Source organism: Cnephaeus nilssonii, assembly GCF_951640355.1.
Source record: "Cnephaeus nilssonii genome assembly, chromosome: 20".
Taxonomy (NCBI): Eukaryota; Metazoa; Chordata; class Mammalia; order Chiroptera; family Vespertilionidae; genus Cnephaeus; species Cnephaeus nilssonii.
This window is the reverse complement of record NC_137091.1, coordinates 12,788,792-12,808,287: the sequence shown is the minus strand read 5'-3', so window position 1 is coordinate 12,808,287 and position 19,496 is coordinate 12,788,792. Positions and strand designations below refer to the sequence as shown.

General features: G+C 46.2%; 3 protein-coding genes across 8 annotated transcripts in view; 1 reads left to right on the top strand and 2 right to left on the bottom strand.

Annotated features, from left to right (window-relative positions):
- Window positions 1–1,384: 1,384 nt before the first annotated feature.
- Window positions 1,385–10,738, bottom strand: COG8 (component of oligomeric golgi complex 8). Of its 3 annotated transcripts, XM_079800541.1 has the most exons (6): window positions 10,344–10,738; window positions 8,984–9,191; window positions 6,957–7,784; window positions 5,067–5,235; window positions 4,134–4,328; window positions 1,385–2,285 (listed from the first exon to the last, which is right to left on the bottom strand). In XM_079800541.1, the coding sequence occupies exons 1-6, from the start codon at window positions 10,730–10,732 to the stop codon at window positions 2,128–2,130; spliced, it is 1,947 nt and encodes a 648-aa protein (XP_079656667.1). In that variant the 5' UTR covers window positions 10,733–10,738; the 3' UTR covers window positions 1,385–2,127. The 3 variants fall into 3 exon arrangements, with proteins under 3 accessions (XP_079656667.1, XP_079656668.1, XP_079656666.1); XM_079800540.1 differs by lacking the exon at window positions 1,385–2,285 and having other exon boundaries at window positions 3,862–4,328; XM_079800542.1 differs by lacking the exons at window positions 4,134–4,328; window positions 5,067–5,235.
- A 196-nt stretch (window positions 10,739–10,934) lies between these two features.
- Window positions 10,935–19,496, top strand: part of NIP7 (nucleolar pre-rRNA processing protein NIP7) — a 70,871-nt gene continuing 62,309 nt past the window's right edge. Inside the window, exons 1-5 of one of the 4 annotated variants that reach the window (XM_079800546.1) lie at window positions 10,935–11,022; window positions 11,142–11,228; window positions 11,323–11,461; window positions 11,943–12,083; window positions 18,425–18,673. In XM_079800546.1, the coding sequence (XP_079656672.1) occupies window positions 10,967–11,022; window positions 11,142–11,228; window positions 11,323–11,461; window positions 11,943–12,083; window positions 18,425–18,469 (468 nt within the window). In that variant the 5' untranslated portion in view covers window positions 10,935–10,966 and the 3' untranslated portion in view covers window positions 18,470–18,673. Of the gene's footprint in view, window positions 11,023–11,141; window positions 11,229–11,322; window positions 11,462–11,942; window positions 12,084–12,238; window positions 12,275–12,299; window positions 14,073–18,424; window positions 18,674–19,496 lie in introns of those variants that run through there. The other 3 variants (XM_079800545.1, XM_079800548.1, XM_079800547.1) reach the window with 3 other exon arrangements.
- Window positions 14,095–18,774, bottom strand: TMED6 (transmembrane p24 trafficking protein 6). The gene is made up of 4 exons (XM_079800544.1): window positions 18,547–18,774; window positions 17,008–17,134; window positions 15,694–15,845; window positions 14,095–14,343 (listed from the first exon to the last, which is right to left on the bottom strand). Exons 1-4 carry the CDS (start codon window positions 18,757–18,759, stop codon window positions 14,110–14,112), a joined length of 726 nt encoding a protein of 241 aa, XP_079656670.1. The 5' UTR covers window positions 18,760–18,774; the 3' UTR covers window positions 14,095–14,109.

Below are 19,496 nucleotides of genomic sequence, written 5' to 3'. Positions count from 1 at the left end.
GCAACAGAGATAGTCTCGGGGTTTCTCCACGGTCCACTCTGAGCTGTCATTTACTCTTGGGCCTCCACGTCAGGGAGCTGAAGTCAGATGCTACAGATCTACATTACAGAGGCCTCACTAAGGACTGTTAACCTCAGAGCTCTGTCAGGAGGCATCGGACTGTTGTGTGTTTTTTTTAATTAATTGAGAGAAAGGAAGGGAGAGAGAGAAGCTTTGAATTGTTGTTCCACTTATTTATGCATTGGTTGCTTCTTGTATGTGCCCTGACCAGAGATGGAACCAGCAACTTTGAAGTATCAGGATGTTACTCTAACCAATAGAGCTACCTGGCCAGGGCCCAGAATGTTCTGAGGCCACCCTGCAGGAGTCTCTGAACATTGTCTGAGGGAAAAGGGGTCACTGAATTCTAGTTTTTTTAAGGACACATGTTTTCAATATTAATGAGAGCTTTCTACAGACTTCCCCAATGGCTGAGTGCCTGACTTCACCTCGGGGTAGTGCTAAGTCCTGTTCCTTCCAGAGTTTAATGCACAGAGAGCTAGTTCACTTTTGCGTGGCCTCATAGGCCCCCCCCCAACAGACTCAGCCTGTTTAGAAAAAGCTTAGAGGAGAGTTCTGTAAGGAGGGTTCATTTAATTAACTGCTGTTTAAAATTCGTTCTCTCTAAAACAACTTACTGGACTTCTTACTGCATGGATACTGGGACTTTGAGGACTTTGGTAAGAGTATTAACGATGCAAAACAACATAAAAATGAGGTAAGTCAACCTAAAGAAACAAATTCCTTCACCTCTGACAACATCTTAAGGTTAAACACTGGTCAGTCATCGTGATGCTAATTTATTTTTCCAAAATAAGTGTGGTGACCAGGAAGCGCAAGTTCTTTCTACTCAAATTGTGACGGGAAGAGGCTCATTGGCCTCCCCCAAAGAACAAGCCAAGTACCAAAGTACCAGCTGCCCAAGAAATCTCAGCAGAAAAATCCTCCCCAGGTCTGTTAAAGGTGAAAGGCAAAAGTGGGAACCTAAACTCTCTGAATGTGTTAATGTGTGTGGGTACTCATTTAATCTAATACTAGAGGCCTGGTGCACGACATTCGTGCACTGGGGGGGGGGGGGTCCCTCAGCCCAACCTGTGCCCTCTTGCAGTGGGACATCCCCCAAGGGGTCCTTAGCGCTGCTGCGGAGGCGGGAAAGGCTCCTGCCACTGCTGCTGCTGCGCTCGCCAGCTGTGAGCATGGCTTCTAGCTGAGCAGGTGCTCCTCCATGTGAGTGCATTGACCACCAGGGGGCAGCTTCTGCATTGAGCATCTGCCCCCTGGTGGTCAGTGTGTGTCATAGCGACTGGTCACTCTGCCGTTCGGTTGATTTGCATATTAGGGTTTTATTATATAGGATTCTCAGTAAACATTTCCATGAACTGGGGCCATTCTGTCCTGTGTTTACTTCCACAAACACACTGGTGTCCAGGGCAAAGGACTTGAGGTAAGACACACAAATCCCTTGTAAAATAAGAATTTGGTAAATAAAGTCAATCACAGCCTTAATCTGCATTTTAAACACAGCTTTCAGATATTCTGGAACTACATTTATTAGCAAATCTTTGCTTTGAGAATAGATGGCACAGGTCTTACGAAGTCATGTCTACTGAGAGTGGTTATTGCCCCACTCATCCTCCATACAAAATTATCAGGAAATGTCCATTCTTTTAGGGGAGTTAGTTTTCTTCTCAAGTTAAAGGCAGTATTTTATAGCTCAACCTGGAGCAATCATTTTTTTTAAAATATCTTGATTTTAGAGAGGAAGGGAGAGGGAGAGAAAGATAGAAACATAAATGATGAGAATCATTGATCGGCTGCCTCCTGCATGCCCCCTACTAGGGATCGAGCCCACAACCCAGGCATGTGCCCTTGGCCGGAATTGAACCTGGGACCCTTCAATCTGCACGCTGATGCTCTATCCATTGAGCCAAACCAGCTAGGGCACAATCATTTTTAACATCTTCCTCCAACTCCGTTCGGCATGCTTCAGAAGTCCATTGTTTTCTGTCGGAGCCGAGTCAATGCCAAGTAAGCCTGGCTCAAAGCTGAAGTGTGTGTGTCCTGGTTTTCAGAATCCTCAGGAAAGGTTTAGTCATTCACCTCCATCCAGCGGATGTTTGTAAATGTCTTGCTATCCATTTTGTCAATGAACAGGCAGCCCTGCAAGTGGTCCATCTCATGCTGGATGATGCGTGCTGCCCACCCACTGGCCTGCCACACCACCTGCTCTCCTCTGGGGTCCAGCCCTGCAAAGGAAGTTACAGTTTGGGTGAGCACATGCTGAACTGCATCATTCTCAACCTCCTTACCACCCTTCCTGGCCCCTGGATGTTCCTGTTTACAAGAGGCAACATCAGAAGGGAACTCAGCACCTCTTATCCGCCTAGAAAAGATGCCCCCAATCTGCCAATTACCAAGTAGTCAACTTAGTTCAGTTAGGTTGCTGGGCTTACTATGCGATCTTCCTAATAAGGTGCTTCTCTCCTGAACACTCCTCCCACTTCTGAAGTACTGCTGTTCGCTTTCAATTCCTAACAAAAAGTATACTAGCTTGGTGCAATATAAAATCAGGGAGACCACTGACTTTCTGACCCTCAGGGGCCAAGTGGCTTGCTCAGGAGGAACAATCATCACAACCCCAGCAAAGAACCACATTCCACAAAACATCCTGGTATGACAGACTGGGAATGGCGTGTCACCTTCACCCTGGGCTGGGCAGGGCAAAAGAGGTCCCATTTCTCCCGCTCCACCATGACAGATCTAATTTGGGGCAGATGTGTGTGTGATAGAGTGGGCGAGGGCATAGAGCAGAGGGCCAGCTGTGAGGAAACAGCGGAACCGGGCCAGCCTAACAACCGCCCCTCTTAACCTCCCACCCCCGTCTCTTCCACTTGAGCTGGCTGTGCCCCCGTCTGTTAGTCCTGAGTCCCGTCAATTCCCAGATCCTGTCCTTTGTTCACGCCGGAAGGTTCCGCTGATCAGCCATCAACGTGTCTGCACTTGGGAGTTTTACAGAAACTTTCCTGGGATCCGAGGCAGAAGAGACACAAGCGCTTCCCCAGCCGCCCCAGGGTCCCTGCCATCCCGCACCTGAGATCTGCACGGCCTGGAAGCGGGGCACGCAGGCCAGGAAGCCGGCGACGCTCTCGCAGCCCTCGGGGAAAGTGACCAGGCGGCTGTCCAGCACCCGCAGGCTGGGGTTCACGAACACGCGCAGGGGGAAGGGCTCCATCTGGCGGGCCTCGCGCAGGCGCGGCGCGCAGGCGTGGAAGAGCGCCTCCGGGAACTCCAGGGCCAGCACCTGCAGTGGCACCCCGAGCTGCGGCGCGCTCAGGCCCACGCAGTGCCGGTGCCGCATCACCTGCACTAGCCGCTGCACCAGCCGCTGCAGCTCGGGTCCCGCCAGCTGCGCCGGCTCTACTGGGGCTGCAACGGCCCGCAGCGCCGGGTCTCCGACCTGGCACACGTGCGGGTATGGCGGCTTGGGCGCTCCCAGCACCAGACGCCGCAGGTAGCGCCAGTAGGAGCGCCGGCGCGGCGGTCCCTCGAGGCCATCCCCGGGGCGCGTGGAACTGCAAGCCCGGGCTCCGACCGCCAGCTCCTCCCCCCACGGCAGGGCTGGCCCCACGAGGCAACGTGCCCGCAGCGACCCCAGCAGCAGCCCGGCCCCCAGGCGGCCCATGGTGTGCTCCAGAAGAGCGGCCCGCCCTTACGCTTTCCCCTCCGGCCTCCGTAGCCAAGCCCTCCAGCCGCCAGGGACGCTGGGAATCGTAGTTTCCGAGCGCCTTCCCGCCCACAGAATGCTGTCCGCTTCTCGGTGGCGATAATCAGCTTTATTATTTTATTTCATTTTTTATGGTATAAGAGGAGTGACTAAGAGGTTCCCCCTTTCATTTTCTCTGGCGCGTGCCTCTCCCCTGGGGCTGTCCGGCCGGGCGCTGCAATAGGCCTCCAGGCCCTGGGTGCTGCGTCTGGTTCTGGGAGCAGGGAACCCCGTTAAGTGCTCTCACTGGGCACATCCGCTTGCAGTGGCTCCCCTGATTCAACCTGCTCTTGCCCCTCCTCAGGGAAGGCCGGAGTGATGGGCTCGAGGCTTGACTCCTCGGCTGGGAGTTCCGGTTCTGGTGCTGGAGCTGGAGCTGGAGCTGTGAGCTCTGGCACTGGCTCCCTTTCATCTAGACAGAAGACCATCTCTTTCTTGGGCAGGATGAAGGCGAGAGGCTCCTGGACGATGCTGATGTTGACATGCCCAAGGTTTCCGTACTTGGAGAGCTGAGTGGGTGGAATGCCTGACCCAGATGGTAGGCAAAGTAAAAGAAAAAACATTTGATAAATGTAAATACTGGTATGTCACATGAAGTCACTGTCACAATTACCGTATTTCAATATAGTGAGCCATTTTGTGACATGGGAGACGAAGCTATACTGTAAAGACAGGCTTTGAAGGTAATCTGGCACAGCACAGTGCAGGGCGGATGAAGTAAGGGTCAAGACAACCTCAGTAAACAAGCACTGGCTTCCCTGTGACAGGCCCAAGAGAAAAGCTGGGGGGAAAGTGGCGCGCAGCCACTGTTGCCTGGTGTGATTAGTGGCCCATTGCCCTTTGGGAAGTTCTGCCTCCCCCATCCCCTGCAACCATCCCAGGGGCAGAGAGAGTGGGTACAGGGAAGTGAAGGCAAATTGGAAAATCATACAATATCTGGTTCTTTTGTGATTAGCTTCTTCCACTTAGCCAGATATATACATTGTATGATTCCATTTATATAAAATGTTCAGAAAGGCAAATCTGTTGCATCAGAAAGTATATTAGTGGTTGCCAGGGGCTAAGAGTGGGACTGGGGAATGACTGCATTGGGCATGAGGGATCTTTTTGTGGTGATGGAAATGTTCTAAAATTGAATGGTGGTAATGGTTGTACACTTCTGTACATTCACTAAAACACACTGAATTTTAGAAATAGGTGAATGAATTAGTATGTGAATAAGATCAACCAAATAGTTTTTAAAATCTTTTCTCCTTCCTCTTACCTAATGTCTGTGCTATCTGAGCTGGTGGAAAAAGGACTTGGAGACAGCGATTTAAATAAGGAACGAGGTCCTCCAGGAAGACAGTGCAGAACTGGATGAAAAGCTCTCGCTCCCCATTGGTGAAGGCAGCCTCCTCAGCACGGTGGAAGCCCAGGATTACTTTGGTCACCTAAGAGACAGAGGCACCATCAGTCACTCAGTCGTCTACCACACCGTCTGAGAGAGTAGTCTGTCACTGTCAGCAGTGCATGAAACTAAGCACAAACGTGCAGCCCTCAAGTTTTCATGAAGGAAGCTGTTCCAAACAGTACATTATAGTACTATTTTGTTTAAATTCAGAATTGTGATCACTTTTCACAATTCTGTCATTTCATTGATGTCTTTCTGACCCAACTTGTTTCATTATAGTTGCTTGTTCCAGTGGAAGAGAATACATGGTTATTGACTCCCATGGGAGACAGTCCAGAACTATGTTGGATCCAGAAAAAGGAAGCAAAAATTATAAAAGGGTTTTACTGAGTATGGCCAGGAAGCTAGGTCACTAGGAAATTGTAAAGGAAGAAGGAAACAGAGCTGGGAAGAAGTTCCAAATACAAAGAACAGAGCAGCCTACCCAGCATTACAGACAGGTGTCATGCTAACAGGATTATCAATAGACTCTGGTGCTAGATGCCCTGGTTCAAGTCCTACCTATGCCACTTACTGGTTCTGTGACTTCCAACTGATTACTTACCTGGTAAGCCCTCCATACCCTCTGTGCCTGTTTCCTCATCCCTTCCCTTTCCTTCCCTTCCTCAAGTTTCCTCAACGACAGGACCTACCTCATAGAATTTTGAGGATCAAATCTTAATATGTGTAAAGTATGATGAATGCTATATAAATATTAGCGAATTACTATTATTTGAATTTCATTGACTCTAAATGTGCTAGCTGGTGTGGCTCAGTAGGTTGGATCGTCATCCCTTGTACCGAAAGGTGGCGGACTTGATTCCAGTCAGGGCACATACCCAGGTTTCGGGTTCAATCCCTGGCCGGGCGTGTATAGGAGGCAACTGATTGATGTTTCTCTCTCAAAAAAAAAAAAAAAAAAAAAAAAGTGTGGCATACTAGGATATTACAGTAGTAATAGCATTACTTGTGTTAAGCAGAATTCTAAGGAAGTTTGTATGTCATTTCTATCCCCTTGTATCCACTTTGTATAATCCCCTCCCGTTAGCTGCAGGCAGAATCTGTGGCTTGTTTCTAACCAATAGCAAATAGCTAAGGTGGGTAGAGCAGGGTATGGGGGGTGGAGGGGAATGGTGATGGAAGGAGTCTTAACTTGGGGTGGAGCACACACACAGCATACAGATAATGTGTTGTGGAATTGTGCACCTAAAGCCTGTATAATTTTGTTATCCAGTCTCACCCCAATAAATTCAATTAAAAGAAAAAGAATATGGCCAAGGTGAAAGATTTTGCAGTTGTAATTAAAGACCCTAATCAAGTGACTGAATTAATCAAAAGTGGGCCTGATTTAATCAAACGAGCCTTTTAAGAGGGCTGATGACTTCCCTAAAAGAGATCTGTGCAGGAGATACTCTTCCATTGGCCCTGAAGAGTCAAAAAGCCACTGATACTGCGCCTGGCCTCCTGCTCCACAGAAACTGGGAGATGATAAATGTGTGTGGGAGTTCGTTATTCGCAATAGAAAACGAATACATTACAGAATCGTTACTATAGGTTAACCACTTCATGGGTTGTTTTAGGTTCCATGAAGGGTGACTAACTGGCTAAGTGTTGCTCAGCCATTATAAACCCCCAAAGCCACACTAAACCTCTCTAAGTCAGCAGTCACCACTGTCATATGGACTAGTTTATTACCAAGTCTGGCCTTCTGTATGTGCTCACCTTAGCAAGGGCGTCCTCCAGGACCCTAGTCACGTCCTGTGCCAGGGCTATGGGGCAGCAAAGGCGCAGATCATTGAAGGCGACCAGAATGTTGTTGAGGAAGCAGGCAAGGGGTGGGAAGTCTAAGAGCACCATGGGCGGCTGCAGGGTCCCTGGCTGAGTCACTGGCACAGCAGCAGGCAGGTTACTGCTGCCCAAAATGGCTGGAGCCAAGATGAGGGTGTAGGAGTTCATTTCATCTTGGAACTTCTCCACCGCTTCCTGAATTGCTTTCTGGAAAGTGCTGATAGCTACCTGCTGGAAAACAGGAGCCAACTGGCCCCGGAAATCAGCCCCCACCCGGCTGAAGGACAGCCCAAAGTACATGCACTGGCCCAGCAGAGAGTCCAGGCGGCCGCCTATGCCTCGGTGAAGGTCGGTTTCCAGCACCTGCAGGAACTGAGAGACTTTTTGCAGGACCCAGCCATGGAAGATAGCACTCTCATTCACGGTGTGCTCGCCCACGGCAGGGGACAGCAGTGGGTCCTCGTCTGAGAAGATTGCACGGTACTGAGTGATGATATCAAACAGATGGACACGGCAGGCCTCGATGGTTTTTGTGATGTGGAAATAGGGGTCATCGTTGGGGATGGCAGTCAGGATGGAACGGAGCCAAGCATCTCGGGCCTGAAGAAACTTCACCCTCAACTCAGCCTCAGTGAAGATGTCCATGCGCCTCAGAAAGCCAATGACACGGAGGCAGGCAGGGAGCTGGATGTTGGTCCTCAGCTGCTGGATCAGCTGGCTCAGCATCAGCTGCATGGACTGGCGCACTTCGTTCACAATGCCCTGGCAATACAGAGGGTGAGTCACACCACGCTTGGAAAGACACTCCCTGGAACTCATCCCACTAACCCTGGATATTCCCCGTTTTCCTAACGTATGAAGTAGATTTCCTAAAACTGAGACATATTGGATCACCATGGCCCTGCTTCTCCTACCTCACCTGCTTCCTCATGCTCTCCCCTTGCTCACTGCAGTCCAGTCCCACGGGCTGTCTTTGTATTTCTTTTTAAAATAAATTTTTATTGATTTCAGAGAGGGAGAGGGAGAAACAGAAATATCAATGATGAGAGAGAATCATCCATCAATTGGCTGTCTCTTAGATGCCCCCAACCAGGGACCAAGCCCGAAACCTGGGCATGTGTTCTGACCAGGAATCGAACTGTGACCTCCTGGTTCATAAGTCAACGCTCAACCACTGAGCCCCCCTGGCTGGGCTGTCTTTGTATTTTTTAACACTCCATCTTCCCTCCTCAGCCTGCTGTACTTGTTCTTTCCACTTTCTGGTTTGCTCTCTCTCCTCACATCTACGCGTGGCTGGGTCCTTTTTATCGTCTGGGTCTGAGCTTACATGTTCTCTCTCCAGAAGAGCCTTTCCTGACCACTCTCCCTAGAGTACCTCACCCTGGTCTCCTTCCATCCCATCCCCTGGGTTTTCTCTAGACAATCACTATCTGAACGGATCATATTGTTCATTTGCCAACTATCAGCTCACACTCAGGAGAGCCAGGGCCTTGTTTGCTCTGTTCACACTGCATACCCAGCACCTAGGTCGGCGAGTGCCTGGCACACAGATTCCCATTTCTCAGTTGAATAAATGAGTGGATGTATGTTTATGTTCAAGCCTGGCTGGCTGGCAGCAACTGATGTGAAACATATAGAGTTTCTGGCCAAAACTGGTTTGGCTCAGTGGATAGAGCGTCGGTCTGCGGACTGAGCGGTCCCAGGTTCGATACCAGTCAGGGGCATGTACATTGGTTGCGGGCGCATCCCCGGCGGGGGGTGTGCAGGAGGCAGCTGGTCGATGTATCTCGCTCATCGATGTTTCTAGCTTTCTATCCCTCTCCCTTCCTCTCTGTGAAAAATCAATAAAATATATTAAAAAAAAAAAAAAAAAAGAGTTTCTGCCTCAAGGTTCAGTGATGACCACAGAATTACTGGTTACAAGAACATCAGTTTGAGTCCCCTCTGGGGAGTCTGGCTACCTGGATGACAGGGATGGAGGAGTATTTCTTCTCCAGTCGGCGAACGTAGGCTGCAAGCTCCAGGGCCTCTTCATAGTAGCTGTTTCGGACACAGGTGTCCATGAGCTGAGGAATCTCTAAGATTTCCAGGATTTCTGTGTGCCGGTTTAGAGTCAGGGTGTTCATCCGGCGGCTGGAGCTGATCTCCTCAGCCTCTTTCACAAAGTTCCTAGTACAATCAGGAGAAGGTTGGTTGCTCGCTGCTCCGCACCCAAACCTTAATTGCAATTAGTCAGCATTTACTGTGAACTGGGCACTAGGCTGGCTGGTTTGATCTAATCTTCAAACCAAATTATGAGGTAAGTACCCTTGAAGAAACTTTAATCTCGGGTTAAGCAACTTGTCCAAGATCACACAACTAGCAAATGGTAAAGATCTGAACCCAGATCTGCCACTTAACTAGCTGTGGTAAGGTAGGTAGGCTTTCCTGTTTCCTCACTGGTAAAATAATAATAATTAAGGATGTAAGGATTAAATGAGATGATGTGTGTAAAGTATTTAACACAGAACCTGACTCAGACTAAATGTTCCTTTAATAACAGCTCAGTCTATTCCTAGCTATTGTTAACCTTGGTTCCCACCAGTTTCCATTTCTTCTGCAATAATGGCAGAGATATGTTTCATGAAGTCCCCTATCTATTCTGGGGTGGGTAGAAGGGTACAAAAGCTATTGTCAATTAGCCAAAGATTCAAAAGAACACTTAAAAACGTTTATCATGAAAGGCTGGAAGGCAGAACTAGGGATAATGGGTTGAGGGTCTAAGGAAGCAGAATATGACTCAAAAAGAAGGAATTTTTTTTTTTTAAATAATTTTTGCCAACCCCAAATGGTAGGATTTCCTTGTCAGTTCCCTATCAATAAAAGTTTTGGAGCAGAAGACTTCTGGTCCAAGTTGTTGTATGCGTTGTGTCTATATGTGTGTTTATGTATGTTTACATAAATATGCTTATCTAGTAAGCTGTCAATTGTTGATAGTTCTGTATGTCAGGCCCAACTCTTAACTGCTTTGCATGGATTCTCTGTTTATTGCTCACACAACCCTCTGAGGGAGGGACGTGCTGCTGAGTTCCAATTTTGACTAGTAAACGTAATAGCTGGGCCCTTGGACAATCACTAACCTCTCCGTGTCTCAACTTCCTCACACATAAAAAGGGAAAAACAGTACCTACCTCGGAGACTGCTGTGAATTTTAAATGGATTAATAAAGTGCTCGGAGAGCCTGGGACATGGTAAGCGCTACGTAAGTGTGTGCTATCTCCACCATGGTCAATGTCACTACTGCAGCTGTTTAAAAGCCCCTTTGGCACCGGCCCACCGCACCTGCAGCTCTGCTGGAAGCTGGGCAAGCGGTCGAGCAGGCGGCCGACCGACGCCTCCACGTCGCCAAACAGGCGGTGGATGCGCTCGGTGCACTCGGCGCCGCGGATGAAGGTCTTGTAGTTGGCGAAGGCCAAGTCGCGCGTTTGCTGCAGCAGCTGGGCGCGCTCCTCCGCCAGGCGCTCGGGCTCGCGCCGCAGCCGCTCCAGCCCGGAGCCGCTCAGCTCCCGGAGGTAGCGACCCACGTCGGGCCGTTCCCGCCACTGGGCCTCCGGGAAGCGATCCCGGAACAGCGACGCCAGGAGCCCTTCATCCTCCACCTCCCCGAGAGCCGCCGCGGTGGCCGTGGCGGAAGCCGTAGCGGAGGACGGGATTGCCTCCATCGTCGCCATCTTCCCGGCAGCGGCGTCACTTCCCCTTCCGGCCCAGAGAGGGCGCTGACTCCGAGGCTAGGACCGGAAGCCACGGAGGTGCACTTTCCGTCTCGATGGTTTCTGATTCGGCGGCGCTGGCGTGGGGAACCAATGGGAAGCGGGCTTTGGGGTTGCCAGGGAGAGAGAGGCTGGCGGCTGACTTCCTCTTCCGGCGACCGAGGCACGAGGATCCGGTGTTCCGACAGCGGGAAAATGCGGCCTTTGACTGAAGAGGAGACTCGTGTCATGTTTGAGAAGATAGCAAAATAGTGAGAGCGCGGGGGGCGGAAGAGGGAGTGTGTGTGGTAGGAAGGGGCGGGGGCGGAGTGCGGCGCGGGGCCGGGCCCGTCCGTTAGGACGCGGCCTCCAGTCCGCCTCTTGTCCACAGCATCGGGGAGAACCTTCAGCTGCTGGTCGATAGGCCCGACGGCACCTACTGTTTCAGGCTGCACAACGACCGCGTGTACTACGTGAGGTGAGGAGGGGCCGGCGGGCAGCATGGACCCGGGTCGGGGTCTGGGTCACACTTGCGCCCTTAAATGACACCTCTTTCTTCCTCACCCTTTTAGTGAAAAGATCTTGAAGTTGGCCGCCAACATCTCCGGTGACAAGCTGGTGTCGCTGGGGACCTGCTTCGGAAAATTCACTAAGACCCACAAATTCCGGTTGCACATCACAGCTCTGGATTACCTTGCACCCTATGCCAAGGTTTGTGGGGTGGTTTCCAGTCGGCCACTGGGGATGGAGGAGGTCAGGGATGAGGGCCACCCTTGAACGCAGATAGTTGGGCAGCGTCTCTGCCACGGAGTCCCTGACAGTGGTTGGCGTCAGCACCAGCACGTGGAGATGTTCGAAGGTATGGCTAGGGCTCCGGGACAGGAGTCCTGTGACTACCAGTTGTAATTATCTCCAGCAAAGTGGAAAAGCCTGCGCAAACCCAGCTGAAGATCGAAAAGCAAATAGGTGGCTGTGATGAGGGGCATAGTAGGTCCAGAAAAAGAGCTGTTTGTGCATAGGAGAAGGTGCTCATAGAGTGGAGGAAAGAACCTGGCAGTTCTGTGTAGGGGATGAACAATTTGTGGGAAATATGCATCTTTCAAGAAATCAATCCTAGATCCAGCTGCTAGCTTATCTGCAGGGAGATAGCTGTTAACATTTTTGTTTGGGGATTTGATTCTCTTTTATATAGTACAAAGTGTGGATAAAGTCTGGAGCAGAGCAGTCCTTCCTGTATGGGAATCACGTGTTAAAATCTGGACTGGGTCGAATCACTGAAAACACGTCTCAGTACCAGGGAGTGGTGGTGTACTCCATGGCAGACATCCCTTTGGTGAGTACAGATGGTAGTTATTACATAAATTAAAGATTTTTTTTATTCAAGAAAGATGTATTTTTTGGTCTGTGGGCTTGTGAGACTAAATTCTCAGCACCGTTTGAATTTCTCAGAGAACTGTAATTTTTTTTTATGTCTTTTGTTATTTCCAGCCTTCAGTGCGTGCTTATTGAATGACTTGAGTGAATCAGTGTCTCTTCTTTTGAATCCCAGGGTTTTGGGGTGGCAGCAAAGTCTACACAAGACTGCAGGAAAGTAGACCCCATGGCGATTGTGGTATTTCATCAAGCAGACATTGGGGAATATGTGCGACATGAAGAGACATTGACTTAAAACGAAATCATCGCGAGGACTTATGGCTGTGTGGAAGGGCCTAGCTTTGTTTCCTGTGTCTGTGTAGGCTCCACCATCATGTTGAATTTGGCCAACACTGTGATCTCTCCAGGGACTACTTAGTTTGATATGGACAAATGCAGGCTGGATTCTTACTAAGCAGGAATGGGTCAAAAATGGCGTTTTGGGTGTTTGTGTTTGTTACTAAATAGAATATCGTGTTTTTTATATTTCAATCAGAGGGCTCCTTATTTTCAGTAAAAGATTCTAAATCATTGGAATTGAGGACAAGAATAGCTCATTGTTATCTGTGATAACATTTTTCCAAGCTTATGGTAAGAACACAACAGGTTTTCTTACTTATTTATTAATATTAGGAAGGTAGATATTGCTGTATGAGAATAGTTGGCCATGTCTGGGATTTTACAAATGAAATTTGGATAAAATACTAAGAGCAATTTATTCTAGTTTTCCTTATGAGTGCTGTGTGGTGTGGAAGAAAACTTGGATCCTAAACCCAGTTCTAATATCTACCAGTTCTATGATGTTTTAGATGAGTCATTAAATTTTAATGAGCTTCATTTTCTTCTGTTTCAAAAAACAGCTTTAACCATCTACCTAAGAATGGTTTTCAGAATTTGCCTAGCAAATGACAGGTGCTGACTAAGTGGTAAGAATTGTTTTTATGTTGCATATACTGAGTGTTTCTGCTACTAAGCGTAGGATCTAATGAGTATAATTTGATTACATTATTTTGGTTTTTCCAAGCTGTTTTCTGCATCTTTTTCCTGGATGGTGATTTCAGGTTGAATGTTATGTTCATCACCTTGGTTTCCTAAAACATTTCCCTTATGAACCTTTACTTACCTTACTGGACTGGACAAAAAGCACTAATCAAAGACCCTGAAGTAATTTACCACCTTCATTATTCCCCATGCTTCCTGAAATCATTTTTAGAATTAAAGTATTTTTAAAATGAAAATAATTTCACAGGGAAATATTTTTTAAACTACCTATATTATAAAACAGATTTTCTAATGATTATACTGTTTAAATTCCAAAGGTGACATCTCTAAAAATAAAACATTTTTAACTCCAAAGATGCTAAATATCCTATAATGCTACTACCAATTGTAGAATGCTTTTTCACCCATTTTTTCAACTCTTCTCCCTTCACCAGTTCTCTGTTAACCTCTGAATAGACTTAGTGGCCCAGCTGGCATGGCTCAGTGGTTGAGTGTCAACCTATGAACCAGGAGGTCAAGGTTTGATTCCGAGTCAGGGCACATATCGGGGTTGTGGGCTGGATCCCCATTGTGGGATGTGCCTAAGGTGGCTGATCAGTGATTCTCTCTCATCATTGATGTTTCTATCTCTCTCTCCCTCTCCCTTCCTTTTTGAAATTAATAAAAAATATTTAAAATAAGTAAATAGAAGGTTAAGGGACTGCTACAGTATTTTGATGGTACATTTGGTGCGTACATTAGAAATAGCCAACATCAAAACTTAAACATTTTTATTCCTTTATTGCCATTTTGCCTCAGTAGATGAGTGCAATAAACTAAAACTTTCTAATAGGAGAAATTGATTCCCCCCCCCCCCCCCCCAGTAACTTTACAAAGCTGATTTAACAAAGCTTTGACAAGCTTCTGCCCCAGAAGAAAAGAGCCAGCACACTAATTATTTTAGCTTAGCATTTTGGCTTCTTTGTGTCAGTAGTCATTGAGACATTGAAGAGACGCTTCAAGAAGTACAGCTGCAGGATCCCAGAAAGAACAATAACAAGGCTCTGAGCCATCGACCACCAGTTCACATAGTTATAGTTTGATTGGAGAAGGAAAAAGTCGGCCATTTTCCTCATGCGGGCAAAGTTGTAATGACGCCACATGTGAAAGATATTTTTCTGTACCTTTCGTGTACTTTCCTGTGGGACAGACAATGAAATAAGGAAAGGGCTCCTCCCTACCCCCCATCTAGCCTCACCTGGATGCTCTCCGGCACTAACTTAAGTTATCTGGGAGTAGTTTTCTTTTTTTTATTGGAAGTTGAGTAACAAGTTATTTTATGATCTGTAATAAGTTGGCTATTGTAATTGATAAGTGTTGCTGCTTTTGCAATATATGAAAACATGGCCTGGTCTTTAAGTTTAAAAAAACTTCAATATTGAAACTAGAGAACTCTTCTAGAGATCTCTAGATTTAGATACCACACAACACGTCATTGTCCTAGTGGTGTCTTCAGCTCTTGCATATGGTAGAAGACAAAGGCCTGCAAACTTACAGAGCCAGACAGTATAGTAAATATTTTAGGCTTTTCAGGCCATGCAGTCTCTTGCAACCACTGAACTCTGCCGTTGTAGCACAAAAACAGCCATAGACAATATGTAGTTGTCAATTAAGCATGCTGTGTTCCAGTAAAACTTCATTTACAAAACTAGGCAGTGGACTTCAGTGCATCCAGGAGATGATCATGAAAGTGCAAAGACATTCCACAGAACTGGAGAAAATACCTGTAAATCATATCTGATAACATATCCAGAATATATTTTAAAAAAACCTTACAGCTCAAAAATAAAAAGACAACCCCGTTTTAAGGTGGACAAAGGATTTAAATAGACATTTCTCCAAAGAAGATATACAAATGCTGAAAAGTTGCTCAGTGTCATTAGAGGCAACTCAAAAATCACAAGATACCATTTCACACGAGTGTGAAGATGTGGAGAAATTTACTGCTGGTGGGAGTGTAAATGGTTTAGGCACTGTGGAAAACAGCTGTTCCTCACAGTCAGTTACTATATGACCCAGTACACTACTATATATAGAAATGAAACCACATTTACACAAAAACCTTTATGCAAATGTTCACAGCTGCATTATTCATGATAGCCAAAAAATGGAAACAACGCAAATATCTGTCAGTTGATGGGTGGGTAAATAAGTGGTATATCCATTCAGTAGAATATTATTCAGCCATAAAAAGGAATGAAATACTAAATACATGCTACAATATGGATGAGCCTTGGAAACATACTAAATGAAAGAAGCCAGAGACAAAAGGCTACATTGTGTAATTTCACTCATATGAAATACACAAAATAGGCACATTTATAGAGCCAAAAAGTATAAAACAAGAACTCCAAGTCATAAAAATTAAAGGCTTTAAATCCCCTTGCCTGTTTGGTTTCTCAGCTCAAATGCTATCACTCCCATATTTTTAATCTTTTCTCCAAATTTAAAATCTGTTTCCATGGATGTTTCTCCCACAAAACAGTTACCTCAATTGCATCCAGAGTATCATTCAGTTGTTTTCTTTCGTTCTTCTGTTTATGGTCCATCTCAGGCTCTTCATAGAAGACTCCAAAATTGAGATACACTTGCACAGAACCAAAGTGGTTTTGCTGATTTTTTAGACAAAGTTGATAAAAACCTGTAGGAATCCCTGGATCATTACCAAGTCTTGGTCTCCCACCCTTTGTTGATCTCTCACTCTCTAGGTGTGGAGATAGCAGTTCTCCAGGGGTCAGTATGCTACATTAGCACCTTCTTTTTACTTAGCAAGTACAGTGATCCAATTTTTGATGTAGAAGTTACACTGATCTTACATGAAACTTATTTTACTAAACATTACTTATAATAATCATGTTTTGGCAGATATTACTAACTAGGTCTATAGAGAAAAGAAATCAGTGTTTCCTTCCTCTTTTTCAACCTATTATCTCAAGGAATTTCTCAAATTGAGTTGAAATTAAGAGCTGGAGGATACCATCTTGAACTTAAACGAGGCAAAAATTGATGTGTTGTGAATGAAAGAAATGAGTAACTGCAAGGTGGTCTGTACAGGGACGGATGGTTTTGGGCATGTACTGGCGCTGGTTTGCAGCTGGGGTCGCCTCCCCTTGTGTGTGTGAGAGTGTATTTATCGAAATGATTGGAAGGCACTACTGGCATGGAGGGGCCAAAGATGCTAAATATCCTATAATGCTACACAGTGAAGGATCGTCTGCTCCTGTTGAAAAACATCTTTTTTTCGTACACCTGGCTGGTAGAGTGCTGCTGACTGGTGCTGTCCCAGGCGGGGACAGGCTCGATCTGGCTGTAGGACTTTTCTGGTGAGAGAAGTACTTTGCTGTGGGATGTGGATATTTTTCATGGCTGTGCATTTACTCTGGTTCTGAGTGCTTTTTGGTAACTGGGTCATGTATTCCGATGACTGGAAAGAGATGTCATCCCATAATAAATTTATTAAATGAAATTCTGTATCTTTAACTAGTCTGTCTGTTTGGGGCACTTTCCTATATTCTGGTTAGTTCGGGATGATGAGATAAAATTGAGTTTCTGGACCCTGGAATTATAAAGAGCCACCTGGAGACTGCCCCCACACTGCCAGTGGACTGCCACTTGGCCATTGGCCGTCTCCAGGAAAACTGGTTTATGGTGTTCCAGGCTGAAGTTTTTTCCTACTGTTTTACCATCCTATGCAAAAAAGCCAGGGTTTTCACATTTTAGCCACTTAATTTCAATACTTCATCATTTTCCCAATTAAAAAAAAAAAGATGATTATTAGAATAGCTGTAGTTATAAAAACAGACCTGTCTCATGGGTAGAGAAGTTAATCTGGCCCCGAACATTCTGAGAGGTTTCTATGAGAAAACCTTGTGGGGTATGTGCAGTGGCAGCAATATGCCGGTCATGTGATATTCCCAGTGTCCGCTGAACCTGCCGAGACACATTAAAGAGGAAGAACAGTCCCTGATACATCACCAAGAAGCTAGTTAAGTGGTAAGATTGATATCCTATGTGGTTCTCAATCAGGGATGGTACTGCCCACCCCTTCTGGGAATTTGGATTGAGATAACAATGGTGTTGCAGTGGGGTGAGGAGAGACAGCAAAGGTGAACATCCTGCCATGTTAGAAACAGAACTGCAGGACAAAGAATTGCCCCAAATGCAGATGGCACTCCTGTATAAAAAAGACATGGCACAGGCCTCACAGCAGGCCTAAATCAGTTGGTGTGCAAGATTCTGGTTGTAGAGATTGAACTAGTGTGGCTTTGAGCTCCCTGGTGTTGTCCTCACACACTTGGGCTTATTTCATGCTTCATAGCAAATAAGGCACTCAGTAGGCACTGAGTATTGCCAAGCTGGGTCTTGATAAGCCCAGGCTACAGTGAGCTGACTATAACTACTCTTTTATCACAATTTAAAGATAAGAAAAAGCTCTGGTAAGTTCATTTAAAATAAGTTGTTTTTGTTTTTTAAACATTTTTAAAATTGATTTCGGAGAGGGGGAGAAATAGAAACATCAATGATGAGGAGAATCATCTATTGGCTGTCTCCTGCACGTCCCCTACTGGGGATTGAGCCTGGGCATGTGCCCTGACGGGGAATCAAATAGTGACCTCCTGGTTCATGGGTCAACGCTCAACCACAGAGCCACAGCGACTCGGCAAAATAAGTTTTGAAGTTACAGTGAAGTAAGGTCAGTATACATAATCTATTACTATGTGAACAGATTAGAAAGTTAAAGAGGTTTCTAAGATGAAAAACAAAGGGAATGAACCACCTCTAACTTCACTATTGAGTAGGACGGATTTAAGTACCTGGCCTGTGAACAGGCAAGTTGAAAACATTTACCTTCTTAACACAAACAGGACTGTCTGGCCCAATAGCGAAACGTTGAGCCAGTGACTCTCCAGTTTGCCAGAATTACCCCTAAAGGCAAGAGACTAAATGTTGCTCTCCTAGCCCCATAAACTGAAGTGTCTTTTTGAAATCTCAAGTTCATGTGACTTTCCATATCCGTATTATTTTAATATTTTAAAAATGTATTTTCTCATCTCCAAATCTGAGTAAATGTGATGATAGTTTCTCCAGAAAGAGGCACCCCATTTGTCTCATGGTTTTGAGCACACTTCCATAGCCTCCAGTTTGGGAAGCCAAGCCATATGTTTTAGTGATTATTCATCCAAGAGTTTCCATCTAACTGCAGGTCTATTTCATTAACAGATGGAGAATCACAGCATAATAAAGACAACCAGAACCTCATGTTAGTCAAGGACTTGACCCACTTTACAAAAGGAAACAACAAAAAAATTCTCCCATGTGGCCAGAGGAGCCCAAGTACCTACCTCATAGCTGAAATAGAAGTATCCAGTTTGGTGGGCAAATTGCCAAAAGCATTCTATGCCTCCTGGAGGGATCATGATGGCAAAGTCATATCGATCTGCTCCCCGGAAGAGTGGCTGGTCCCCAGAGCCACTAAGGGGTTCTGTTTTCTGGCTCTTAGCAGAGGTCACTAGGTTCAGAACCACCAGTCCAGCTCCAATGAGCAAAGGAAACATGCTGGATCCCGGAGACTCCTCTGCAGGTGAACTGCCTGTAGCCCAGTGGAGCCAAGTAAGTTTGGATAACTGCTGGGATAATCATTAACTCCACAAGTCACACCTGGGCCGGCTTCAAGGCCACACATAGATATTCCATAATAGAACTGGCATGATAGCCCATGTGTGTGGCTCACAGGAAGAGTTTTTGCTTTCACCTAGAAAAACTCAGTGGCTTACCAAACCTATTTCAGGGTGCTAGATAGAATCTACTACTTCGATTTAGCTCCATCCTTCCTTTTAACTCTTTTTTTCAGTTCTTGCTGAATAGTATACAGACAGAAGTTGGCTGGGGAGATTTTTATCTTATTCAAATCAAATTGCTAGGTGATACCCAATGTTATAGTTGAGAGAACCAAACCCATGAAAATGTGTAAAAATGTAAATGGGTGAAGAGTGAGCAAAAGACAGAAATGGACTTTCAGAGATTCCAGTGGCTGGCTCACCACCCATAAGCACAGCTGGCACTGCAGGGCCCTGAGTGGGCCTCACACTCTTACCCACCAGGACAGTGTTTCTGTCACTCTGTGAGTCGTGCCAATATCTAAATGTTTTTATTTCAGCCATAACCTTAAAAAACAAAACAGCATTAACAGCTTCTAAGCAAGTCTTGCTTCAGATTCATCACATTGATTCCAAGTGGTAATACCTGAACTATCACAAGGGAATAAGCAAGGAACAGACTTCATAATTGTGTT